At 46.0% G+C, this 26,580-nt stretch overlaps 1 protein-coding gene across 4 annotated transcripts in view; it reads left to right on the top strand.

Annotated features, from left to right (window-relative positions):
- Nucleotides 1-26,580, top strand: part of sdccag8 (SHH signaling and ciliogenesis regulator sdccag8) — a 505,046-nt gene that overhangs the window by 404,003 nt on the left and 74,463 nt on the right. For 3 of the 4 annotated variants that reach the window (XR_011594990.1, XR_011594989.1, XM_070889222.1), the window contains exon 16: nt 6,620-6,751. The exons of the other annotated variant lie outside the window; for it this stretch is intronic. Coding sequence is in view for 1 of the 3 variants with exons in the window: in XM_070889222.1 (XP_070745323.1) it covers nt 6,620-6,751 (132 nt within the window). In the remaining 2 variants the exon portion in view is untranslated. The remainder of the gene's footprint in view (nt 1-6,619; nt 6,752-26,580) is intronic. 4 annotated transcript variants of the gene reach the window in all.

Genomic DNA, 26,580 nt, shown 5'->3' with positions numbered 1-26,580 from the left:
GATGATATGGAATCTGTATGGGTAGAGCTGCGGAATACCAAAGGGCAGAAAAGTGGGAGTTGTGTACAGCCCACCAAACAGTAGTAGTGAGGTTGGGGACAGCATCAAACAAGAAATTGGGGATGCGTGCAATAAAGGTGCAGCAGTTATCATAGGCGACTTTAATCTACATATAGATTGGGCTAACCAAACTGGTAGCAATGCGGTGGAGGAGGATTTCCTGGAGTGTATTAGGGATGGTTTTCTAGACCAATATGTCGAGGAACCAACTAGAGGGATGGCCATCCTAGACTGATGTGTAATGAGAAAGGACTAATTTGCAATCTTGTTGTGCGAGGCCCCTTGGGGAAGAGTGACCATAATATAGTACAATTCTTTATTAAGATGGAGAGTGATACAGTTAATTCAGAGTCTTGGGTCCTGAACTTAAGGAAAGGTAACTTTGATGGCATGAGACGTGAATTGGCTAGAATAGACTGGCAAATGATACTTAAAGGGTTGACGGTGGATAGGCAATGGCAAACATTTAAAGATCACATGGATGAACTTCAACAATTGTACATCCCTGTCTGGAGTAAAAATAAAATGGGGAAGGTGGCTCAACTGTGGCTAACAAGGGAAATTAGGAATAGTGTTAAATCCAAGGAAGAGGCATATAAATTGGCCAGAAAAAGCAGCAAACCTGAGGACTGGGAGAAATTTACAATTCAGCAGAGGAGGACAAAGGATTTAATTAGGAGGGGGAAAAGAGAGTATGAGAGGACACTTGCTGGGAACATAAAAACTGACTGCAAAAGCTTCGATAGATATGTGAGGAGAAAAAGATTAGTGAAGACAAACGTAGGTCCCTTGCAGTCGGATTCAGGTGAATGTATAATGGGGAACAAAGAAATGGCAGACCAATTGAACAAATACTTTGGTTCTGTCTTCACGAAGGAAGACACAAATAACCTTCCGGAAATACTAGGGGACCGAGGGGTCTAGCGAGAAGGAGGAACTGAAGGAAAACCTTATTAGTCAGGAAATTGTGTTAGAGAAATTGATGGGATTGAAGGCCGATAAATCCCCAGGGCCTGATAGTCTGCATCCCAGAGTACTTAAGGTAGTGACCCTAGAAATAGTGGATACATTGGTGATCATTTTCCAACATTCTATAGACTTTGGATCAGTTCCTATGGACTGGAGGGTAGCTAATGTAACCCCACTTTTTAAAAAAGGAGGGAGAGAGAAAGCGGGTAATTATAGACCGGTTAGCCTGACATCAGTAGTGGGGAAAATGTTGGAATCAATTATTAAAGATGAAATAGCAGCGCATTTGTAAAGCAGTGACAGGATCGGTCCAAGTCAGCATAGATTTATGAAAGGAAAATCATGCTTGACAAATCTTCTAGAATTTTTTGAGGATGTAACTAGTAGAGTGGACAAGGGAGAACCAGTGGATGTGGTACATTTGGACTTTCAAAAGGCTTTTGACAAGGTCCTACAGAAGAGATTAGTGTGCAAAATTAAAGCACATGGTATTGGGGGTAATGTATTGACGTGGAAAGAGAACTGGTTGGCAGACAGGAAGCAGAGAGTTGGGATAAACAGGTCCTTCTCAGAATGGCAGGCAGTGACTAGTGGAGTGCCGCATGGCTCAGTGCTGGGACCCCAGCTATTTACAATAAATATCAATGATTTAGATGAAGGAATTGGGTGTAATATCTCCACGTTTGCAGATGACAATAAGCTTGGTGGCGGTGTGAGCTGTGAGGAGGATGCTAAGAGGCTGCAGGGTGACTTGGACAGGTTAGGTGAGTGGGCAAATGCAGTATAATGTGGATAAATGTGAGGTTATCCACTTTGATGGCAAAAATAGGAAAGCAGAATATTATCTGAATGGCAGCAGATTAGGAAAAGGGGAGGTGCAACAAGACCTGGGTGTCATGGTACATCAGTCATTGAAAGCTGGCATGCAGGTACAGCAGGCGGTGAAGAAGGCAAATGGCATGTTGGGCTTCATAGCTAGGGGATTTGAGTATAGGAGCAGGGAGGTCTTTATTGCAGTTGTACAGGGCCTTGATGAGGCCTCATCTGGAATATTGTGTTCAGTTTTGGTCTCCTAATCTGAGGAAGGACGTTCTTGCTATTGAGGGAGTGCAGCGAAGTTTCACCAGACTGATTCCCGGGATGGCAGGACTGACATATGAGGAGAGGCTGGATCGACTGGGCCTGTATTCACTGGATTTTAGAAGAATGAGAGGAGATCTCATATAAACATATAAAATTTTGACGGGACCAGACAGGTTAGATACAGGAAGAATGTTCCTGATGTTGGGGAAGTCCAGAACCAGGGGTCACAGTCTAAGGATAAAGGGTAAGCCATTTAGGACCGAGATGAGGAGAAACTTCTTCACTCAGAGAGTTGTTAACCTGTGTAATTCTCTACCGCAGAGAGTTGTTGATGCCAGTTCATTGGATATATTCAAGAGGAAGTTAGATATGGCCCTGACTGCTAAAGGGATCAAGGGGTATGGAGAGAAAGCAGGAAAGGGGTACTGAGGTGAATGATCAGCCATGATGTTATTGAATGGTGGTGCAGGCCCAAAGGGCCGAATGGCCTCCTCCTGCCCCTATTTTCTGTGTTTCCCTGTAAAGGTAACTTTTCAGCGGTGGCTCTGCAGCGTGCAGGCCGCTGAAAAGTGGCCAGGACAGGGATTTTCAGTTGCAAAAAGCTAAGACTTTTCCCAGCAGTGCCCCCGCAAGGTATTCGAGTCGGTGCTCGAACAGGACACCGCTGGAGTGTTGCCGCGATCGGGGCCCTTTGGTAGGGAAATCGTTTTATTCATTTTCGTGTTTATATTTCAGATTCCAGCATCCACTATATTTATCTTTTAATAGTTTTATTAATTATTAGTGTTTTTATTTCAGATTCCAGCATCCAATGTATTTATCTTTTCATATAATTTTATTATTTCTTTTGAATCCATTCAACCTGCTGAGTGCTGCTCAGAGGTTTACACATACCCCCTGAACTTTTGTACAACTTTCAGGTCTGACTCTTTAGTGGAGGCCTGTGGGCTGCAGAGAGCTGCTTGGCAGGGTTCACCCTGAGGATAGGAAGAGTGTTGGGAGGGCTACACCTGGTCAGAAGCAGGGTGGTATGCAGGAGAAGGCATTGCAGTCAGCACCGTGCAGGGAGGCAGCGGGCAAGGGAGGCAGCAGCCATGATTCGTTCATTCTGCGCCAGACCAGTGTGCCCGCCATCTTGACCGGCCCGAATCAGGATTGCGGTTGGTTGCTTGGGGACAAGGGATATTCCCTGTCCATTTGGCTGCTCACTCCTCTGCGGAACCCCAAGACAGCGCCAGAGCATGCATACAATGACGCTCATTGTGCCAACAGGTGCATCATCGAGCAATGCATAGGCATCCTTAAGCAGAGGATCCGGTGCCTGGACCACTCTGGTGGCACCTTGCAGTACTCTTCTCAACAGGTCTCCATCATCATCGTGGTCTGCTGCATGTTGCATAACCTGGCCATCGTGAGGGGACAGCCGTTGGAGGTCGAGCCAGCAGTACCACCTGAGGAGGAGGCGCAGGAGGAGGAGGAGGAGGATCCCCGTCATCCCAGAGCTAGAATGCGAGACCCATCGCCACCCTGGAAGGGCTGGATGCAGACTGGCCAGCACATTCCTGGGAGAGTACGTCCTCACATATATGGAAGTGCCTGACACCTCCCCTGCAATCTCCCTCCATGCATTATGTACTGGCAGTCTGCCAAGTCTCCTCACGTCAGGAAACAGTATTCTTCTAATGTCCTCCACACCATCCATGAGTGTCTCCAGCTCCATATCAGTGAAAAAGGCCAAAGATCAGAAACCCTTAGTTGCATGCTGAATTTCTCAGTGGTGATAATGCTCAAATTACAACAGCTACGCCGCTGAAAAATCTCACTTTGGAAGAGTTCATTCGCGCTGGAACCCATTTGTTCACTTTTGGTGCTGAATATGAAGTAGGCCAGCCATGAAAACATTTTGGCACTAATGGCCACAAAAAGGTGGGGGGAGCACCAGCTCTCCAACAGATGAATTTCGGGCCCTTCATCTTGGAACTATCAAGGGTTTACCAGCCAGTTTATGCATGGAGTTAACGATGTCTAAATTTGGCTCACCGAATTGTCTTCTATCAGCCAGCTTGAATTATATTAGTGTTTACACTGCCCATCAGGATTCGTATAAGCTACTGAGTGAACAAATGAATCCTTATCAAAGAAGTCAGATAATAAAGTCATAAACTAACAATTGTTTATTAACCTTAGAATCGTAGTTAGTAGCACTTGAACATAAACATTGAGTATGCAAATAATTAGTAGTGTTAATTGATGAAATAAATAAGTTACAAAAGCAGTTCAGTTCTTTCAGAATAATTCAGCAATAACTATTCTCTGCATATAAATTTCCAGTTGAGATTAGTGCCTGAGATTGATATAAATTGATGAGATTAATTTAGGGTTAGACTGCTTAGATTTCTGACAAATTAACAGAATTAGATAGCCAGTCTATTGAATAGATTAAAGTCTATATGCTTGTTGTTAGCAATGTTTCCAGGACTTGTACAACCTCGTTTTCCTCTGGAAGGATGGTGTTAGCCATCTGAGTCGTCCCAGTGATGAACCTCCATCTGTAGAGGTGCTATTCATTCCTCCTGGATCCTCTGCTCCTGGGTAAATTCACCTTCTCTGTTGGTAGCTGTAACTGGACTATCTGGTTTAATTCTCACCTTCCTTGATCTCAGGGAAATTTGTATATCTTAAGTTGCACACTTGTATCCGGCTGGTATAATTGTACAATTTAAACTTCTGTAACTTTTTTTTCTGTCTAGTCCTTTCCTTTCCAAGCATTCAGACTGAATACTGACTCCACTTTGAGGACACATAAGACAATCCTTGGGGCATTCTTCCTACAGCGATTTTGTTGAGGGAGAAGTCAAGTCACGCAATTCAAAACCAAACATGTTGCATGATTAGTTCAGATAAGTGTATGATTGGCAGCTTTTTGAATTGAACAGATAGTTATGTCAAATTCTGCCTGTTCAATTTGGTTACTCTTTTATCAGCTTGTCTCTTTTAAAATCTTTGAGTCAATCTGGGGCTTTCAAACAGGCAAGTTGCTTTTGGCAATCTTAATTCTGTCTGAAACTTTCAAAGTGTTAACTAGCCATATGCTCCCATAGTTGGCAAGAGTATAAATTAGAACAACCATACAAAAGTTAATATAATAAATATAGAAGCTGTATTTATTGCCCATTTCAAATTAAATTCAAAAGGTGGTGGTGGACATTCTCCTTCGATGGCTGCAGCTCTTTTGGTGATAGTGCTCCCAAGGTGCTGTTGGGTATTGGCATTGCAGGATTTTGGCTCAACAACAATGAAGGATGGTGTGTGACTTGGATGGGAACTTGCATGTGATGGTGTTCATGTAACATTGCTACTCCTGATAGTCGAGGTTGCGGGGCTATCGATGTAAGCTTGGCGAGTTGATGAACTGCATCCTGTAGGTTCTACATATTTCAGCCACAGTGCACCTTTAGCAGAGTGTATAAATATTGAGTTCAGGGAACAGGGGCACTGATCAAATGCATTTTCCTTGTCCTGGATGGTGTCAACCTTCGTGATTGTGGTTGTGGCTCACCCAGCCAGGTGGTAGGTGAATAATCAATCTCACTCTTGACTTGAGTCTTGTAGATGGTGGAGAGTAATTGAGAGGTCAGGAAGCTAGCCACTTGTCACAGCCTATGCCCTGATTTTGTAGCCATGGAGTTGATATGGCTGCTGCACGAAAGCTTCCAGTTGGTGGAGATGTTAATGTGAGAGGACTAGGTGATGATTATACCATTGAAGATCAGGAGAGATGGTTTGATCTCCTCTTGTTGGAATTGTTATTGGCTGGCACTCATGTGACCTAATGCTACCTGCAATTGTCAGCCCAAGCCTGGATGCTATCCCGGTCCTGCTATAGACTAGCATGGGCTGATCCACAATTGCAGGAGTTGTGAATAAAACTGATCACTGTAGAATCATCAGCAAACAGACTCACTCCTGACCTTATGATGGAGGAAAGGCCATTGATGTAACAATTGAAGATGATTGGGCCAAGGACACTGTCCTTAGGAAGTCTTGCAATGATGGCTTGGGACTGTGATACTGTGATGATAGGCCCCCAACAATCACAACTGCCTTCAGGTATGACTCCAGCCAATAGAGGGTTTCCATAGACCCCCCAGTAAGTTCAGTTTTGCAAGGGCTCCTTAATGTCATACTTGATCAATTGCTGCCTTGATGTCAAGGGAAGCTATTATCATCTCAGGATAGTGTGGTCGAACATGGAGGGATAATGCACTACCGTCACAGTCACAGAGGATGTTATTTATGACTTTGGTTAGGGCTGTTTTGCAGTCGGACCTTTTGTAATAAATAATTAATATTTTATCTTCTCGTTCCTTTTCTTAACCCTTTCCCACAACAATACATTTACACATAGACAGACATTATTGTTGCTTTTCTCATTCGTTTCTTTATTGCACTTGGTCTTTCCTGATTTTCCCTCAGTGATTCTCAACTGTAAAATGATATATTCCAGATCGGAGGTTGGCCAATTTTGTCAGGAAAAAGAGTATTTACAGGAAAAATTAGAGAAACTACAAGCAAGAAATGATGAAATGGAAGACCAATGTATCCAGCATGGAACGATGCATGAGAGAATGAAACAGAGGTATGTAGAATTCCCACACTATGTGTTGAGTGCTCTTATCCTGAATTTCTTCACCAGCATTTTCTCTATTTTGAGATGGATGTTAGCAACTAATTCATACAGCAGAGTAAAAATCTTGTACAATGAAACAGAGAACTACTGAGTTCAGTGTATTAATGTTCAGGTAACTTTTATTTTGAAACCACAAAGAGGAACTCACGAAAAACACTTTTGTTGACTTCCAGATAAACCTGATCAAAGCATGGAACCCTATTATACTTAATCACCTGGATTATGTATCATTTCTGGCCAAGGCATAACCATTAAATGTACAATCCTTATCACGTTATTAAATAATCTCTGACGATCTGTTTTTTAAAAAATTTGTCGTCCTGAAGAATAAAATCTGAAAACTACAGACATCAAAATGCCATAGGAATTACATATTAGTAGTGACTACAGTTCATGCTTCTAATCAGTCACCATTGGAAATGTTAGAACAGTAATACAACCCCGAGATGTCTGCGCTCCTCTAATTCTGCCCTCTTGAGCATCCCTGATTATAATCGCTCAACCATTAGTGGCCATGCCTTCTGTTGTCGAGCTCTGGAGCTCCCTACCTAAAACTCTCCACCTCTCTTACCTCTTTCCTCCTTCAAGACGCTCTTTAAAACCTACCTCTTGGACCAAGCTTTTGGTACCTGTGCTAATTTCTACGACTTATGCGGTTCGGTGTCAAATTTTTTATCTCGTAATACTCCTGTGAAGCACCTTAGGATGTTTACTTACGTTAAAGGCGCTATATAAATGCAAGTTGTTGTTGTAGTAGTATGTGTTCTGTTTCTTTTAAATCGGTTTACTTAAGAAAAACAGTTATATTTAGAGAGCTTCATTGCTTCTCAATGTACTTTGGACTTCCTTCATTTAGTGCCATGCTGTTGTTCAGCCTCTCACTACGACCGCACTAGTAAGTCTGCCTGTAAGATATTCTGTTTGTTTCCTGTTGCATAAACAGAACACACATTAGGGACCTGTAGTTCACAAAAGTAAGCCTGTCACTTCTGTCATGCTGGATATAATGCACTTGCTCTATGATGCTCGCTTATGTGGTCAGCTTCAACTCAATTTTTCATAAGCTAATGATCGCTGACATAATATTCATCATCATCATAAGCATAGGACTTGCTTTCACTCTTAAAATGAGTTCTTAGGTGGCTGAACAGTCCAATACGAGAACCACAGACTCTGTCACAGGTGGGGCAGGTAGTCGTTGAGGGAAGGGCTGGGTGGGACTGGTTTGCCGCACGCTCTTTCCGCTGCCTGCGCTTGCTTTCTGCACGCTCTCGGCGATGAGACTCGAGATGCTCAGCGCCCTCCCAGATGCACTTCCTCCATTTAGGGCGGTCTTTGGCCAGGGACTCCCAGGTATCAGTGGGGATGTTGCACTTTATCAGGGAGGATTTGAGGGTGTCCTTGTAATGTTTCCTCTGCCCACCTTTGGCTCGTTTGCCGTGAAGGAGTTCCGAGTAGAGCGCTTGCTTTGGGAATCTTGTGTCAGGCAAGCGAACAATGTAGCCTGCCCAGCGGAGCTGATCAAGTGTGGTCAGTGCTTTAATGCTGGGGATGTTGGCCTGGCCGAGGAGGACGCTGATGTTGGTGCGTCTGTCCTCCCAGGGGATTTGTAGGATCTTGCGGAGACAGCGTTAGTGGTATCTCTCCAGCGACTCGAGATGTCTACTGTACATGGTCCATGACTCGGAGCCATACAGGAGGGCGGGTATTGCTACACTCTTTTCCTCAGGAAGCCGAAGGCTGCACTGGCGCACTGGAGGCAGTGTTGAATCTCGTCGTCAATGCCTGCTCTTGTTGATAAGAGGCTCCCGAGCTATGGGAAATGGTCGACGTTGTCCAAGGCCACGCCGTGGATCTTGATGACTGGGGGACAGTACTGTGCAGTGAGGACGGGCTGGTGGAGGACATAGAAACATGAAAATAGATGCAGGAGTAGGCCATTCAGCCCTTCGAGCCTGCACCACCATTCAATAAGATCATGGCTGATCATTCCCTCAGTACCCCTTTCCTGCTTTCTCTCCATACACCTTGATCCCTTTAGAAGTAAGGGCCATATCTAACTCCCTCTTGAATATATCCAATGAACTGGCATCAACAACTCTATGCGGCAGGGAATTCCACAGAATTCACTCTCTGAGTGAAGAAGTTTCTCCTCATCTCAGTCCTAAATGGCTTACCCCTTATCCTAACACTGTGTCCCCTGGTTCTGGACTTCCCCAACATCGGGAACATTCTTCCCGCATCTAATCTAACTGTCCAGTCCCGTCAAAATCTTAAACGTTTCTCTGAGATCCCTTCTCATCCTTCTAAACCCCAGTGCATAAAGGCCCAGTTGATCCAGTCTCTCCTCATATGTCAGTCCAGCCATCCCTGGAATCAGTCTGGTGAACCTTCGCTGCACTCCCTCAATAGCAAGAACGTCCTTCCTTAGATTAGGAGACCAAAGCTGAACACAATATTCCAGGTGAGGTCTGACCAAGGCCCTGTACAACTGCAGTAAGATCTCCCTGCTCCTATACTCAAATCCCCTAACTATGAAGGCCAATATACCATTTGCCTTCTTTACCGCCTGCTGTACCTGCATGCCAACTTTCAATGACTGATGAACCATGACACCCAGGTCTCGTTGCACCTCCCCTTTTCCTAATCTGCCGCCATTCAGATAATATTCTGCCTTCGTGTTTTTGCTCCCAAAGTGGATAGCCTCACATTTATCGACATTATACTGCATCTGCCATGCATTTGCCCACTCACCTAACCTGTCCAAGTCACCCTGCAGCCTCTTAACGTCCTTCTCACAGCTCACACTGCCACCAAGCTTATTGTCATCTGCAAACGTGGAGATATTACACTCAATTCCTTCATCTAAATCATTAATGTATATTGTAAACAGCTGAGGTCCCAGCACTGAGCCCTGCGGCACTCCACTAGTCACTGCCTGCCATTCTGAAAAGGACCCGTTCATCCCGACTCTCAGCTTCCTGTCTGCCAACCAGTTCTTTATCCACGTTAGTACATTACACCCAATACCATGTGCTTTGATTTTGCACACCAATCTCTTGTGTGGGACCTTGTCAAAGGCCTTTTGAAAATCCAAATACACCACATCCACTGGTTCTCCCTTGTCCACTCTGCTAGTTACATCCTCAAAAAATTCCAGAAGATTCGTCAAGCATGATTTTCCTTTCATAAATCCATGCTGAATTGGACCAATCCTGTCACTGCTTTCCAAATGCGCTGCTATTTCATCCTTAATGATTGATTCCAACATTTTCCCCACTACTAATTATGTCAGGCTAACCGGTCTATAATTACCCGTTTTCTCTCTCCCTCCTTCTTTAAAAAGTGGTGTTACATTAGCTACCCTCCAGTCCATAGGAACTGATCCAGAGTCAATAGACTGTTGGAAAATGATCACCAATGCATCCACTATTTCTAGGGCCACTTCCTTAAGTACTCTGGGATGCAGACTATCAGGCCCCAGGGATTTATCAGCCTTCAATCCCATCAATTTCCCAAACACAATTTCCCGCCTAATAAGGATATTCTTCAGTTACTCCTTCTCACTAGACCCCTCGGTCCCCTAGTACATCCGGAAGGTTATTTGTGTCTTCCTTCGTGAAAACAGAACCAAAGTATTTGTTCAATTGACCTGCCATTTCTTTGTTCCCCATTATAAATTCACCTGAATCCGACTGCAAAGGACCTACGTTTGTCTTCACTAATCTTTTTCTCTTCACATATCTATAGAAGCTTTTGCAGGCAGTTTTTATGTTCCCGGCAAGCTTCCTCTCGTAATCTATTTTCCCCCTCTTAATTAAACCCTTAGTCCTCCTCTGCTGAATTCTAAATTTTTCCCAGTCCTCAGGTCTGCTGCTTTTTCTGGGAAATTTATATGCCTCTTCCTTGGATTTAACACTATCCTTAATTTCCCTTGTTAGCCATGGTTGAGCCACCTTCCCCATTTTACCTTTACTCCAGACAGGGATATACAATTGTTGAAGTTCATCCATGTGATCTTTAAATGTTTGCCATTTCCTATCCACCGTCAACCCTTTAAGTATCATTTACCAATTCACGCTTCATACCGTCGAAGTTACCTTTCCTTAAGTTCAGGACCCTAGTTTCTGAATTAACTGTGTCACTCTCCATCTTAATAAAGAATTCTACCATATTATGTCACTCTTCCCCAAGGGGCCTCGCACAACAAGATTGCTAATTAGTCGCTTCTCATTACACATCACCCAGTCTAGGATGGCCAGCTCTCTAGTTGGTTCCTCGACATATTGGTCTAGAAAACGATCCCAAATACACTCCAGGAAATCCTCCTCCACCGCATTTCTACCAGTTTGGTTAGCCCAATCAATATGTAGATTAAAGTCGCCCATAATAACTGCTGTACCTTTATTGCACACATCCCTTATTTCTTCTTTGATGCTGTCCCCAACCTCACTACTGCTGTGTGGTGGCCTGTACACAACTCCCACTAGCGTTTTCTGCCCTTTGGTATTGCGCAGCTCCACCCATACCGATTCCACATCTTCCAGGCTAATGTCCCTCCTTACTATTGCATTAATTTCCTCTTTAACCATCAACGCCACCCCCGTCTTTCCTTTCTGTCTATCCTTCCTAAATGTTGAATACCCGTGGATGTTGAGTTCCTAGCCTTGGTCACCCTGGAGCCATGTCTCTGTGATGCCAATCACATCGTATCCGTTAACTGCTATCTGCGCAGTTAATTCCTCCACCTTATTCCGAATACTCCTCACATTGAGGCACAGAGCCTTCAGGCTTGTCTTTTTAACACACTTTGCCCCTTTAGAATTTTGCTGCACAGTAGCCCTTTTTGTTTTTTGCCTTGGGTTTCTCTGCCCTCTACTTTTACTATTCTCCTTTCTATCTTTTGCTTCTGCCTCCTTTTTATTTCTCTCTGTCTCCCTGCATAGGTTCCCATCCGCCTGCCATATTAGTTTAACTCCTCCCCAACAGCGCTTGCAAACACTCCCCCTCGGACATTGGTTCCGGTCCTGCCCAGGTGCAGACCGTCCGGTTTGTCCTGGTCCCACCTGCCCCCAGAACTGGTTCCAATGTCCCAGGAATTTGAATCCCTCCCTTCTGCACCACTCCTCAAGCCACGTATTCATCTGAGCTGTCCTGCGATTCCAATCTGACCAGCACGTGGCACTGGTAGCAATCCTGAGATTACTACTTTTGAGATCCTACTTATTAACTGAGCTCCTAGCTCCCTAAATTCACCTCGTAGGACCTCATCCCGTTTTTTATCTATATCATTGGTATCTATATGCACCACGACAACTGGCTGTTCACCCTCCCTTTTCAGAATGTCCTGCACCCGCTCCGAGACATCCTTGATCCTTTCACCAGTGAGGCAACATACCATTCTGGAGTCTCGGTTGCGGCCGCAGAAACGCCTATCTATTCCCCTTACAATCGAATCCCCTATCACTATAGCTCTTCCACTCTTTTTTCTGCACTCCCGTGCAGCAGAGACACCCATGGTGCCTTGAACTTGGCTGCTGCTGCTCTCTACTGAAGAGTCATCCCCCTCAACAGTACCCAAAGCGGTGTACCTGTTTTGCAGGGGGTGACCGCAGGGAACCTCTGCACTACCTTCCTTGCATTGCTCTTCCTGTTGGTCACCCATTTCCTATCTAGCTGTGTACCCTTTACCTGCGGTAAGACCAACTCGCTAAATGTGTTATTCACGTCATCCTCAGCATCGTGGATGCTCCAGAGTAAATCCACCTGCAGCTCTAGTGCCGCAATGCAGTCTGTCACACATCCGGACTGCTCGCTGACCGCCTCTTGTAGGCCGCTCGCCTCCCGAACTCCCACCTATCGACACTCTCCGGACTGCTCCCTGACGGCCTCTTGTAGGCCGCTCGCCTCCCGAACTCCCACCTATCGACGCTCTCCGGACTGCTCACTGACGGGCCTCTTGTAAGCCGTTCACCTCCCGAGCTTCCGCTTCTCGAAGCTCCCCGGACTGCTCACTGACGTGCCTCTTGTAAGCCGCTCACCTCCCGAACTCCCGCCTCTCCCCGGACTGCTCGATGACGGGCCTCTTGTAGGCCGCTCGCCTCCCGCCTCCTCGACCCTTGCAGTTGGCAGCGTCAAAGGACTTTTGTCTTATGGATGTTTAGCGTAAGGCCCACGCTTTCGTACGCCTCTATCGTCCTGGAGTTCAGCCTCTATGTGCGCAGACGCAGGCGTCGTCCGCGTACTGTAGTTCGATGACAGAGGTTGGGGTGGTCTTGGACATGACCTGGAGACGGCGATGGTTGAACAGGTGCCCACTGGTTCTGTAGTTTAGTTTCACTCCAGTGGGGAGCTTGTTGACTATGCCGTGGAGCATGGCAGCAAAGAAGATTGAGAAGAGGGTTGGGGCGATGACGCAGCCCTGTTTGACACCCAGACGTGGATTGGGTCTGTAATGGACCCGTTAGTAAGGATCACGGCCTGCATGTCATCGTGAAGCAGGCGGAGGATGGTGATGAACTTTTGGGGGCATCCGAAGTGGAGAAGGACGCTCCATAGACCCTCGCGGTTGACAGTGTCAAAGGCCTTTGTACGGCCGTATAAGGGCTGGTGCTGTTCCCTGCATTTTTCTTGCAGCTGTCGCGCTGCAAGAATCATGTCCGTTGTGCCCCGTAGGGAACGAAATCCGCACTGCGACTCCGGGAGGAGCTCCTCGGCCACAGGACGGTTGAGGAGGACTCCAGTGACAACCTTCCCAGTGACTGAGGCCCCAAGGTTGCACACGCGGCGAAAAAGGCGCCCCTCAGAGCTGCGCGCCTGTTTTTCGCGCCGAAAATGGCGCCTGAAAAAAAAACGCGGTATTCTCGAGCTCCTTGCAGCTCGATGTCTGCTTGGCGCGGCGCACAGGGGGTGGAGCCTACCACTCGCGCCGATTTTGTAAGTAGGAGGGGGCGGGTACAATTTAAATTAGTTTTTTTGGTGCCGGCAACTCTGAAGTAAACATTGGCACTCGGCCATTTTTAAAAGTGCTGCAGAAAAAGTGAAAATTTGTTTATTGAACCCTTGCAAAGGCTTGCATTTTAATTTTCTTGATATTTCTGTGTGTGAGGGAGTGCTTTTAGCAGTCAGTCCCCCTCACAGCTAGAAGGCTGCTGCTGCTCCCGACCAGCCACTGACGCCGCTGCAATCCCATGGCCGAATGGCCTCAAGTCCGTCCGGGTGCTGCATCTTGCAGGGAATGAAGGCCTGCCTCAAGCACCAAGGCTGCTTGCTGCCTGCCCCTGCCCCCGAGACTGACGCCACACCGCTGCCTGAAGCGCTGCTTGCTGCCTGCCCCGAGACCGACGCCACACCGCTGCCTGAAGCGCTGCTTGCTGCTTGCCCCGAGACCGACGCCACACCGCTGCCTGAAGCGCTGCTTGCTGCCTGCCCCGAGACCGACGCCACACCGCTGCCTGAAGCGCTGCTTGCTGCCTGCCCCGAGACCGACGCCACACCGCTGCCTGAAGCGCTGCTTGCTGCCTGCCCCCGAGACCGACGCCACACCGCTGCCTGAAGCGCTGCTTGCTGCCTGGCCCCGAGACCGACGCCACACCGCTGCCTGAAGCGCTGCTTGCTGCCTGCCCCGAGACCGACGCCACACCGCTGCCTGAAGCGCTGCTTGCTGCCTGCCCCGAGACCGACGCCACACCGCTGCCTGAAGCGCTGCTTGCTGCCTGCCCCGAGACCGACGCCACACCGCTGCCTGAAGCGCTGCTTGCTGCCTGCCCCGAGACCGACGCCACACCGCTGCCTGAAGCGCTGCTTGCTGCTTGCCCCGAGACCGACGCCACACCGCTGCCTGAAGCGCTGCTTGCTGCTTGCCCCGAGATCGACGCCACACCGCTGCCTGAAGCGCTGCTTGCTGCCTGGCCCCGAGATCGACGCCACACCGCTGCCTGAAGCGCTGCTTGCTGCTTGCCCCGAGATCGACGCCACACCGCTGCCTGAAGCGCTGCTTGCTGCCTGCCCCCGAGACCGACGCCACACCGCTGCCTGAAGCGCTGCTTGCTGCCTGCCCCCGAGACCGACGCCACACCGCTGCCTGAAGTGCTGCTTGCTGCCTGCCCCGAGACCGACGCCACACCGCTGCCTGAAGCGCTGCTTGCTGCCTGCCCCTGCCGTCGAGACCGACGCCACACCGCTGCCTGAAGCGCTGCTTGCTGTCTGTCCCGAGACCGACGCCACACCGCTGCCTGAAGCGTTGCTTGCTGCCTGCCCCGAGACCGACGCCACACCGCTGCCTGAAAGGCCTGCCTGAAGCACTTTCACACAGGTAGGAACATGGTTTATTTAACCTTTTTTTTGCTTATAAATTTTTATTCAGGTTGGATTTATTTGTATAATATTTGTATAAGTATAACTAAGGATTGATTGTAGAATTTAATGACTTCCCTTCCCCCCCCTCCCCCCCCCTCCCCTCCCCCCCCACCTCGTTCCTGACGCCTAATTTGTAACCAGTGCCTGATTTTTTAAAGTGTAGACAAAGTTTTTTCAAGCGTACAAAAATCTTCACTTGCTCTATTCTAAGTTAGTTTGGAGTACGTTTTCACTGTGGAAACTTTCAAATCAGGCGTCAGTGGCCGGACACGCCCCCTTTTGAAAATAAAATTCGGTTCCAAAGTGAAACTGTTCTACCTGACTAGAACTGCAGAAAACTAAATGTGGAGAATTCCGATTTCTAAGATACTCCGTTCTACACCAGTTGCTCCTAAAAATCAGGAGCAAATCATGAGGAAACTTGGGGCCTGATAGCAGTGAGGTTCCTCTGTAGTTGCCGCAGTCGGACTTGTCCCCTTTTTTAAAGATGGTCACAATCACTACATCTCTGAGATCTCCCGGCATGCTCTACTCCCTCCAGATGAGAGAGATGAGATCATGTATTCACACCAACAGTGCCTCTACGCCATACTTCAGTGCCTCAGTGAGGAATCCATCCACTCCCACAGCCTTGTTGTTTTTAAGCTGTCTTATGGCTTTTTCTACCTCGTGCAGTGTTGGGGTTTTGCCGAGGTGGTGGCGGGTGGCATGCTGCGGGATGGAGTCGAGAACACTCGGGTCAAAGGCAGAGTCTCATAAGAACATAAGAATTAGGAACAGGAGTAGGCCATCTAGCCCCTCGAGCCTGCTCCGCCATTCAAGATCATGGCTGATCTGGCCGTGGACTCAGCTCCACTTACCCGCCCTCTCCCCGTAATCCTTAATTCCCTTATTGGTTAAAAATCTATCTATCTGTGATTTGAATACATTCAATGAGCTAGCCTCAACTGCTTCCTTGGGCAGAGGATTCCACAGCTTCACAACCCTCTGGGAGAAGAAATTCCTTCTCAACTCGGTTTTAAATTGGCTCCCCTGTATTTTGAGGCTGTTCCCCCTAGTTCTAGTCTCCCCTACTAGTGGAAACAACCTCTCTGCCTCTATCTTGTCTATCCCTTTCATGATTTTAAATGTTTCTATAAGATCACCCCTCATCCTTCTGAACTCCAACGAGTAAAGACCCAGTCTACTCAATCTATCATCATAAGGTAACCCCCTCATCTCCGGAATCAGCCTAGTGAATCGTCTCTGTACCCCCTCCAAAGCTAGCATATCCTTCCTTAAGTAAGGTGACCAAAACTGCACGCAGTACTCCAGGTGCGGCCTTACCAATACCCTATACAGTTGCAGCAGGACCTCCTTGCTTTTGTACTCCATCCCTCTCGCAATGAAGGCCAACATTCCATTCGCCTTCCTGATTACCTGCTGCACCTGCAAACTAACTTTTTGGGATTCATGCACAAGGACCCCTAGGTCCCTCTGCACCTCAGCATGTTGTAATTTCTCCCCATTCAAATAATATTCCCTTTTACTGTTTTTTTTCCCCAAGGTGGATGACCTCACACTTTCCAACATTGTACTCCATCTGCCAAACCTTAGCCCATTCGCTTAACCTATCCAAATCTCTTTGCAGCCTCTCTGTGTCCTCTACACAACCCGCTTTCCCACTAATCTTAGTGTCATCTGCAAATTTTGTTACACTACACTCTGTCCCCTCTTCCAGGTCATCTATGTATATTGTAAACAGTTGTGGTCCCAGCACCGATCCCTGTGGCACACCACTAACCACCGATTTCCAACCCGAAAAGGACCCATTTATCCCGACTCTCTGCTTTCTGTTCGCCAGCCAATTCTCTATCCATGCTAATACATTTCCTCTGACTCCGTGTACCTCTATCTTTTGCAGTAACCTTTTGTGTGGCACCTTATCGAATGCCTTTTGGAAATCTAAATACACCACATCTATCGGTACACCTCTATCCACCATGCTCGTTATATCCTCAAAGAATTCCAGTAAATTAGTTAAACATGATTTCCCCTTCATGAATCCATGCTGCGTCTGCTTGATTGCACTATTCCTATCGAGATGTCCCGCTATTTCTTCCTTAATGATAGTTTCAAGCATTTTCCCCACTACAGATGTTAAACTAACCGGCCTATAGTTACCTGCCTTTTGTCTGCCCCCTTTTTTAAACAGAGGCGTTACATTAGCTGCTTTCCAATCTGCTGGTACCTCCCCAGAGTCCAGAGAATTTTGGCAGATTATAACGAATGCATCTGCTATCACTTGCGCCATCTCTTTTAATACCCTGGGATGCATTTCACCAGGCCCAGGGGACTTGTCCAGCACTACCCCCCTAGTGATAGTGATTGTCTCAAGGTCCTCCCTTCCCACATTCCTGTGACCAGCAATTTTTGGCATGGTTTTTGTGTCTTCCACTGTGAAGACCGAAGCAAAATAATTGTTTAAGGTCTCAGCCATTTCCACATTTCCCATTATTAAATCCCCCTTCTCATCTTCTAAGGGACCAACATTTACTTTAGTCACTCTTTTCCGTTTTATATATCTGTAAAAGCTTTTACTGTCCATTTTTATGTTTTGCGCAAGTTTACCTTCGTAATCTATCTTTATTGCTTTTTTAGTCATTCTTTGCTGTTGTTTAAAATTTTCCCAATCCTCTAGTTTCCCACTAACCTTGGCCACCTTATACGCATTGGTCTTTGATTTGATACTCTCTTTTATTTCCTTGGTTATCCACGGCTGGTTATCCCTTCTCTTACCGCCCTTCTTTTTCACTGGAATATATTTTTGTTGCGCACTATGAAAGAGCTCCTTAAAAGTCCTCCACTGTTCCTCAATTGTGCCACCGTTTAATCTGTGTTCTCAGTCTACTTTAGCCAACTCTGCCCTCATCCCACTGTAGTCCCCTTTGTTTAAGCGTAGTACGCTCGTTTCTGACACAACTTCCTCACCCTCAATCTGTATTACAAATTCAACCATACTGTGATCACTCATTCCGAGAGGATCTTTTACTAGATCATCGTTTATTTTTCCTGTCTCATTACACAGGACCAGATCTAAGATAGCTTGCTCCCTTGTAGGTTCTGTAACATACTGGTCTAAGAAACAATCCCGTATGCATTGTATGAATTCCTCCTCCAGGCTACCCCGTGCGATTTGAGTTGACCAATCGATATGTAGGTTAAAATCCCCCATGACTATTGCCGTTCCTTTTTCACATGCCTCCATTATTCCCTTGATTATTGCCCGCCCCACCGTGAAGTTATTATTTGGGGGCCTATAAACTACGCCCACTAGTGACTTTTTCCCCTTACTATCTCTAATCTCCACCCACAATGATTCAACATTTTGTTCATTAGAGCCAATATCGTCTCTCACAACTGCCCTGATATCATCCTTTATTAACAGAGTTACCCCACCTCCTTTCCCTTCTTGTCTATCTTTCCGAATCGTCAGATACCCCTGTATGTTTAATTCCCAGTCTTGGCCACCCTGCAACCATGTTTCTGTAATGGCCACCAAATCATACCCATTTGTAATGATTTGTGCCGTCAACTCATTTACTTTATTTTGAATGCTGCGTGCATTTAGGTAGAGTGTTTTAATCCTAATTTTTAAACCATGATTTTTAGTTTTGACCCCTCCTGTAGCCCCTTTTGTTTTTTTGCCTTGGGTTTCTCTGCCCTCCACTTTTACTCATCTCCTTTCTGTCTTTTGCTTTTGTCTCCTTTTTGTTTCCCTCTGTCTCCCTGCATTGGTTCCCATCTCGATTGAGGAGAACTTTGAAGTGCTCCTTCCAGCAGGCCCTGACTGCCTCGATGTCCTTGATGAGTGTTTCCCCATTCTTGGCCAGCAGTGGGGTGGGGCCTTGGGTGCGATGAAGAATCTTTGCACATCATGGCTGTTGGCCAGCTGCTGTATCTCCTGTGCACCCAGTGAATCACTTGATCACCCAGTTAATAATCTTTACTTAGCAAGTCTGATCTGAATTTTCAGTTATCTGGACATTGAGTATTGCCATTCTTACAGATCTAAGCCACCCTTTCCATACTGGAAATTGGTTGTGGAAAGGTATATTATATGGCAAAGTGTTTTCATTCAAATTCAGGAATAGCATAAGTTGAACGAGATTCAAGTATTATGAGCTGTTTTTTCTTATAAACAGTCTCTAGCAATCTTTGCACATAACTCTGATCCAAATTAAATATTTCTTGGCAAATTTGTGATTCATTAATCAGGATTCAACTGCACCCCAATTAGGGATATGATAATCTACTGCATCGTAAGCATTCGGTTTAGATTGATTAGAATACACCCACACTTTTCAAATCTGATATGAATGATTTAAACATTAAAAATTTTGATACAGAAATTAACAAAGAACAAAGAACAAAGCATAAATGTGTTGCCAGGTTTACTTAAGTTCATTGCAAGCTATCCACTTTTCACATCTGCAATAAATGTTACATCTGCCACTTTACTGGATCCAGAGTCTATCATGGGAACAATGCTAGATAATGTATTAGTGCTGAGGTAGTCACTTCACTTTTAAAATGATTAATATTTGAATTTGGTTTCTGTTTTGTGCAGCATTTGGTCACCTGTGCAAATGTCTTTCTTTGGCTCGGTGTCATTTCTTTGTCTGTTTATGCTCCTGTGAAATGCCATGGGATGTTTTACTACGTTGAAGTTGCTATATAAATGAAAGTTGTTGTTGTACTTACAATTCTTTGATTGAGGGGGCTTCGGAGATGACTTGCCCCTAGGCTGCGACCACTGTCCCTCTTTAATTGATCATTATTTGATGCCTGAGAACTACTTGGGTGACTTCTAGATTTCCTCAACCTCCTTATGGAGAAGCACTTAGACTGAAGGTCCAGTGAAAATTAGGAACTTTATATGTGCGAAGCAGTGCTTTCAAAGCTATGTCCCATGAGCAGTACATTGATGGGTCAGTCAGTATGCAGTGCAACCAGGCCATCTGTTCCTTCTTTCTGACTTACTATTACCCTTATGTGTCGATGGAAGCACTTCAGAAGACTTAGATTGTTTTTCATTGAGCTAAGGAACATAGTTAAGGTCTGCCATTTAGACATGCCCAGCGTGATCCTTAACAACTGAGGCACAATGAGGATACTGAAAAGCCTGTGATCAAAGTCAAAAATGGTTAGTCATCTGTTGATCTATACATACATGGAAATAAAATGGTGAGCTTGCAATATTATATCTCTCAATATTTTAATATTCAATCTTAATCACAGATATTTTAATTTCCCCTTTTCTAATCTCCTAATTCTGTCAGAGGTAATTATAGAGTTACTGTGAGCTGGCACCTTCGTACAAATACCATATAGTAAAAGGTTATGTGCAAATGCATTGATTGTGACCTGCTTGGAGCTGACCCATCCTATGCTATTTATACTTCCTCTAACTATGTGAACATTTGGAAATACCATGCAAGCCTTATACTCCAGTTAACCATCCTCATAGGATACTTGATTTTATTTTAAAACCAGCAAATGAGTGCACAAAATTCAATTTCAGTTTTAGTCACACCAAGTAATCTTTTTTCAAGGCAATAAAGATTTAATTTGGTCTTTATTCAGTTTTTAAAAAACAGTACTTGTTACACCGTCACTCTCTTTGCCTCTGACATAGCATATTTTACTGAACAGATTGTAATTAAAATGTTTTTTCTTACTATTTCAGAAAAATATGCCACCACTCTTTGTAAAACTTGCAACCGTATGCTTTACATCATACTGGAATGATGTCCACTCAATCCTACTTTCTTTCAAAATAGTCAGAATGCACCCAATTTATTTGTGATGTCCCCCCCCCCCCCCCCTACCCTCCCAGAATTAGCTAATATCACTGTACTGGTGAGTTTTTGTGTTGGATCACTTACTGGAATAGCCCACCCTGAATAGCCAAATGATGCATTGGTAGCTACTACAAATTCATACCACAGCAGATGCTTTGTCTGTTTCATGACATTGACATGTACTTTTCCAGTATTTATTCTGGCTTTTGGTTGGAGATTATTTTGAATTTCCAATTGGGCCACAGTTTTAATGAAAAAATGTTTGGCTAACTTTGTTTGGGGGGTGTATCATTTTCATCATAATACTGTCATGTACAAGTGACATGTTGATGCACTTCACTGTATCACCATCACTATCATCATCATAGGCGGTCCCTCGTATCGAGGATGACTTGCTTCCACGCCAAAAAGGAATGAGTTTGCAGGTGTTTCAATGAAGGACTTGATATTCCAGGTCCCGAACTACATCCTGAAGGGTGGAAGATGCCTGTGCGTGAATTTTTTTAACGTGTGGTGACCATTGCACACCAGCCACCACATGGGTTTGACAGAGCTAGGTCTTGGTCCGGTGGCAAGGATTAACCAAGACGACTGGAGATCAATTTTGCTGCACGGACCTAGTGCGCACACATATTGCAGTGTGGGCTGACCCGTGCTGTCCCTGGGCCCTCACCTCCTCTGGGCCCCCGCCTCCTCTGGGCCCCGAACTCGCACCTCTCCTGGGCCCTGATCACGTCGCTCTGCAATCTCTCACCGCTCCTGTGCCCCAACCTCGCCGCTCCTGCTGTACTCGGGGTGAAGGATGCATCACCAACTCACGCATGTGTATACAGACCAATTTTAACCCTGCTCGCTTAGCAGAATCCTGGCGGATGAGTAGTTAAAATTGCCCTGGCTCTTATCTGTCTGAAAGCCGCTATGATCTCATTTTTAACCTGCTCTGCTGATCAGGCAGCAAGGACATGCGCCCAGAGCAGGGTCCTTCTTTACATATGCATGTTGCAGCCCGATTACATAATTGAGACATGACTGTAATTTGTAACTCGCGCCTAAGTGGGGGAATCCTCCTGGAGTTATATTGCCAAGCATTCTTTCATGAAGACAATGGCCATTTAATGAATTGATGCTTTCTAATCTCTCACTTCCATAACAGGATTAGAAATGTGATTAGAGTAGACAGCTTTGATGGAGATGGCACCAGAATAGGCACGAGAAGCTCACTGGCGGCCTCCTGCACCAAAATTTGTGAGATTTCAGCTTCTCTCCACCCCTCCACTAAGCTATCAAGAAAAAAGACTACTTAGTATGCTAAGCATTAATGGTCACATGCATCTTTCATATCTACAGAGATTGTAGGACACTTGTTTATAATCAAATTACTTATCTGTTTACAGATCAGTGTGTCAGATTTGATGAAAGTTCCACAAAGTGCACATCCTACCAGTGAAATGCACGGAGAGAACTTTTCCATCATGATTGTTCAATATCCTATCCCAACAAATTGGAATTCTGCCCTGCTGCTGTCCAAACTCGCAGAATGGTCTTTTGAAACAGCAGCAACATAGCCAGTATAGCTATCCTGGAAAACACTCTTGCTTCTGGCTGTGACATCAGTCAGCAATCTGAGCGAATACAAGGCTCAAACATTCACTTCTGTTTCACACAAATTCTCAATGGCATCGCCATTATTCACCTTAACCTGAAAATGATTTTCAGTTTTTATCTCAGATCATTTCATGATCTTTTGGCATTTTTATTCAGACCCAGATAAATCTAATCTGGGAACAATTATTCTATTTGCACATATTAGGTCTCTTTGAATCTATGTTGGTTTGGCAAAATCTGCTCGATATTCGTTGTTTGTTTCATGCAGGAAGTAGGTCACCCAATTACCAAACAATGGCTCTCCAAATGAATGACAGAGAGCGTATCACTTGGCGACTCACTAACTAATAAGGCACGTCTTTTGGGGATTAATTGCTTCTGCTCTAAATGATGGTTTCTTCCTTTGCAATTGCAGTGGCTCTTGTACAGCAGGAATTTGTAGATTAAATACATGCCTTTCTCGGTCCTGTACATTGTAATCTGGTGAGGTGGCAATGGTGCAACTATCGCTATCTGCAAATAGCTGTTCTTTTAACATGGAGAGTGACACAGTTAATTCAGAGACTAGGGTCCTGAACTTAAAGAAAGGTAACTTCGATGGTATGAGACGTGAATTGACTAGGATAGACTGGCGACTGATACTTAAAGGGTTGACGGTAGACAGGCAATGGCAGACATTTAAAGATCACATGGGTGAGGTCCAACAAAAAACCTGGGACCTAAAGAACAGATGGTGGATGGAGAAAGCACAGGAGATACATCAGCTGGCCGACAGCCATGATGTGCGAGGATTCTTCACCGCAGTCAAGGCCACATACGGACAAAACTCCCAAGGCCCCACCCCACTGCTGGCCAAGAATGGGAAAACACTCATCAAGGACACCGAGGCAGTCAGGGCCCGCTGGAAGGAACACCTCGAATTTCTCCTCAATCAAGACTCTGCCTTTGACTCGAGTGTTCTCGACTCCATTCCGCAGCATGCTACCCGCCACCACCTCAGTGAGACCCCATCACTGCATGAGGTAGAAAAGGCCATAAGACAGCTAAAAAAACAACAAGGCTACGGGAGTGGATGGATTCCTCGCTGAGGCACTGAAGTATGGCGGAGAGGCACTACTGGCGCGAATACACGACCTCATCTCTCTCATCTGGAGGGAGGAGAGCATGCTGGGAGATCTTAGCAATGCAGTGATCGTGTCCATCTTTAAAAAAGGGGACAAATCCGACTGCGGCAACTATTGAGGAATCTCCCTGCTATCAACCACTGGGAAGGTCGTCGCTAGAATCCTCCTCAACCGTCTTCTCCCTGTGGCCGAGGAGCTCCTCCCGAAGTCGCAGTGCGGATTTCGTCCCCTCTGGGGCACAACGGACATGATTTTTGCAGCGCAACAACTGCAGAAAAAATGGAGGGAACAGCGGCAGCCCTTATACATGGCCTTCTTCGACTTTACAAAGGCCTTTGACACTGTCAACCGCGAGGGTCTATGGAGCGTCCTCCTCCGTTTCGGATGCCCCCAAAAGTACGTCACCATCCTCCGCCTGCTCCACGACGACATACAGGCCGTGATCCTTACCAACGGATCCATCACAGACCCAATTCACGTCCGGACCGGGGTCAAGCAGGGCTGCGTCATCGCCCCAACCCTCTCTCAATCTTCCTCGCTGCCATGCTCCATCTCACAGTTGATAAGCTCCCCGCTGGAGTGGAACTAAACTACAGAACCAGTGGGAAGCTGTTCAACCTTCGCCGTCTCCAGGCCAGGTCCAGGACCACACCAACCTCTATCACAGAGGCTGAACTCCAGGACATAGTTGACGTATTTACCGAGGCGTATGAAAGCATGGGCCTTATGCTAAACATTAGTAAGACAAAGGTCCTCCACCAGCCTTTCTTCGCCGCACAGCACTGGCCCTGGACAACGTGGACCACTTCCGCTATCTCCGGAGCCTCCTATCAACAAGAGCAGGCATTGACGATGAGAACCAACATTGCCTTCAGTGCGCCAGTGCAGCCTTCGGCCACCTGAGGAAACGAGTGTTTGAAGACCAGTCCCTCAAAACTGTCACCAAGCTCATGGTCTACAAGGCCATAGTATTACCCGTCCTCCTGTATGGCTCAGAGACGTGGACCATGTATAGTAGACATCTCAAGTCGCTGGAGAAATACCACCAGCAATGTCTCCGCAAGATCCTGCAAATCCCCTGGGAGGACAGACGCACAAACATTAGTGTCCTCGATCAGGCCAACATTCCCAGCATTGAAGCACTGACCACATTTGATCAGCTCCGCTGGGCAGGCCACATAGTTCGCATGCCAGACACGAGACTCCCAAAGCAAGTGCTCTACTCGGAACTTATCCACGGCAAACGAGCCAAAGGCGGGCAGAGGAAACGTTACAAGGACACCCTCAAAACCTCCCTGATAAAGTGCGACATCCTCACTGACACCTGGGAGTCCTTGGCCATAGACCGCCCTAAGTGGAGGATTTGCATTCGGGAAGGCGCTGAGCTCCTCGAGTATCGTCGCCGAGAGCATGCAGAAATCAAGCGCAAGTAGCGGAAGGAGCGTGCGGCAAACCAGGCTCTCTGCCCACCCTTTCCCTCAATGACTATCTGTCCCACCTGTGACAGAGACTGTGGTTCTCGTATTGGACTGTACAGCCACCTAAAAACTCATGCTAAGCAGCAAGTCTTCCTCGATTCCGAGGGACTGCCTATGATGATGACATGGATGAACTACAGCAATTGTACATCCCTGTCTGGCTTAAAAATAAAACGGGGAAGGTGGCTCAACCGTGGCTAGTAAGGGAAATTAGGGATAGTGTTAAATCCAAGTAAGAGGCATATAAATTAGCCAGAAAAAGCAGCAAACCTGAGGACTGGGAGAAATTTAGAATTCAGCAAAGGAGGGCTAAGGGTTTAATTAGGAGGGGGAAAATAGAATATGAGAGTAAGCTTGCAGGGAACATAAAAACTGACTGCAAAGGCTTCTATAGATATGTGAAGAGAAAAAGATTAGTGAAGACAAACGTAGGTCCCTTGCAGTCGGATTCAGGTGAATTCATAATGGGGAACAAGGAAATTGTAGACCAATTGAACAAATACTTTGGTTCTGTCTTCACTAAGGAAGACACAAATAATCTCCCGAAAATACTAGGGGACCGAGGGTCTAGCGAGAAGGGGGAACTAAGGGAAATCCTTATTAGTCAGGAAATGGTGTTAAGGAAATTGATGGATTTGAAGGCCGATAAATCCCTACGGCCTGATAGTCTGCATCCCAGAGTACTTAAGGAAGTGGCCCTAGAAATAGTAGATGGTCATTTTCCAAGATTCCATGGACTCTGGATCAGTTCCTATGGATTGGAGGGTAGCTAATGTAACCCCACTTTTTAAAAAAGGAGGGAGAGAGAAAACGGGGAATTATAGACCGGTTAGCCTGACATCAGTAGTGGGGAAAATGTTGGAATCAATTATTAAAGATGAAATAGCAGCACATTTGGAAAGCAGTGACAGGATCGGTCCAAGTCAGCATGGATTTATGAAAGGGAAGTCATGCTTGTCAAATCTTCTAGAATTTTTTGAGGATGTAACTAGTAGAGTGGACAAAGGAGAACCAGTGGATGTGGTGTATTTGGACTTTCAAAAGGCTTTTAACAATGTCCCACATAAGAGATTGGTGTGCAAAATTAAAGCACATGGTATTGGGGGTAATGTATTGACATGGATAGAAAACTGGTTGGCAGACAGGAAGCAGAGAGTCGGGATAAACGGTCCTTCTCAGAATGGGAGGCAGTGACTAGTGGAGTGCCGCAGGGCTCAGTGCTGGGACCCCAGCTATTTACAATATACATCAATGATTTAGATGAAGGAATTGAGTGTAATATCTCCAAATTTGCAGATGACACTAAGCTGGGTGGCAGTGTGAGCTGTGAGGAGGATGCTAAGAGGCTGCAGGGTGACTTGGACAGGTTA

Source organism: Pristiophorus japonicus, chromosome 9, assembly GCF_044704955.1.
Source record: "Pristiophorus japonicus isolate sPriJap1 chromosome 9, sPriJap1.hap1, whole genome shotgun sequence".
Classification (NCBI taxonomy): domain Eukaryota; kingdom Metazoa; phylum Chordata; class Chondrichthyes; family Pristiophoridae; genus Pristiophorus; species Pristiophorus japonicus.
Note: the sequence above shows the minus strand (reverse complement) of the source record. Positions and strands in the feature narration are given on the sequence as shown.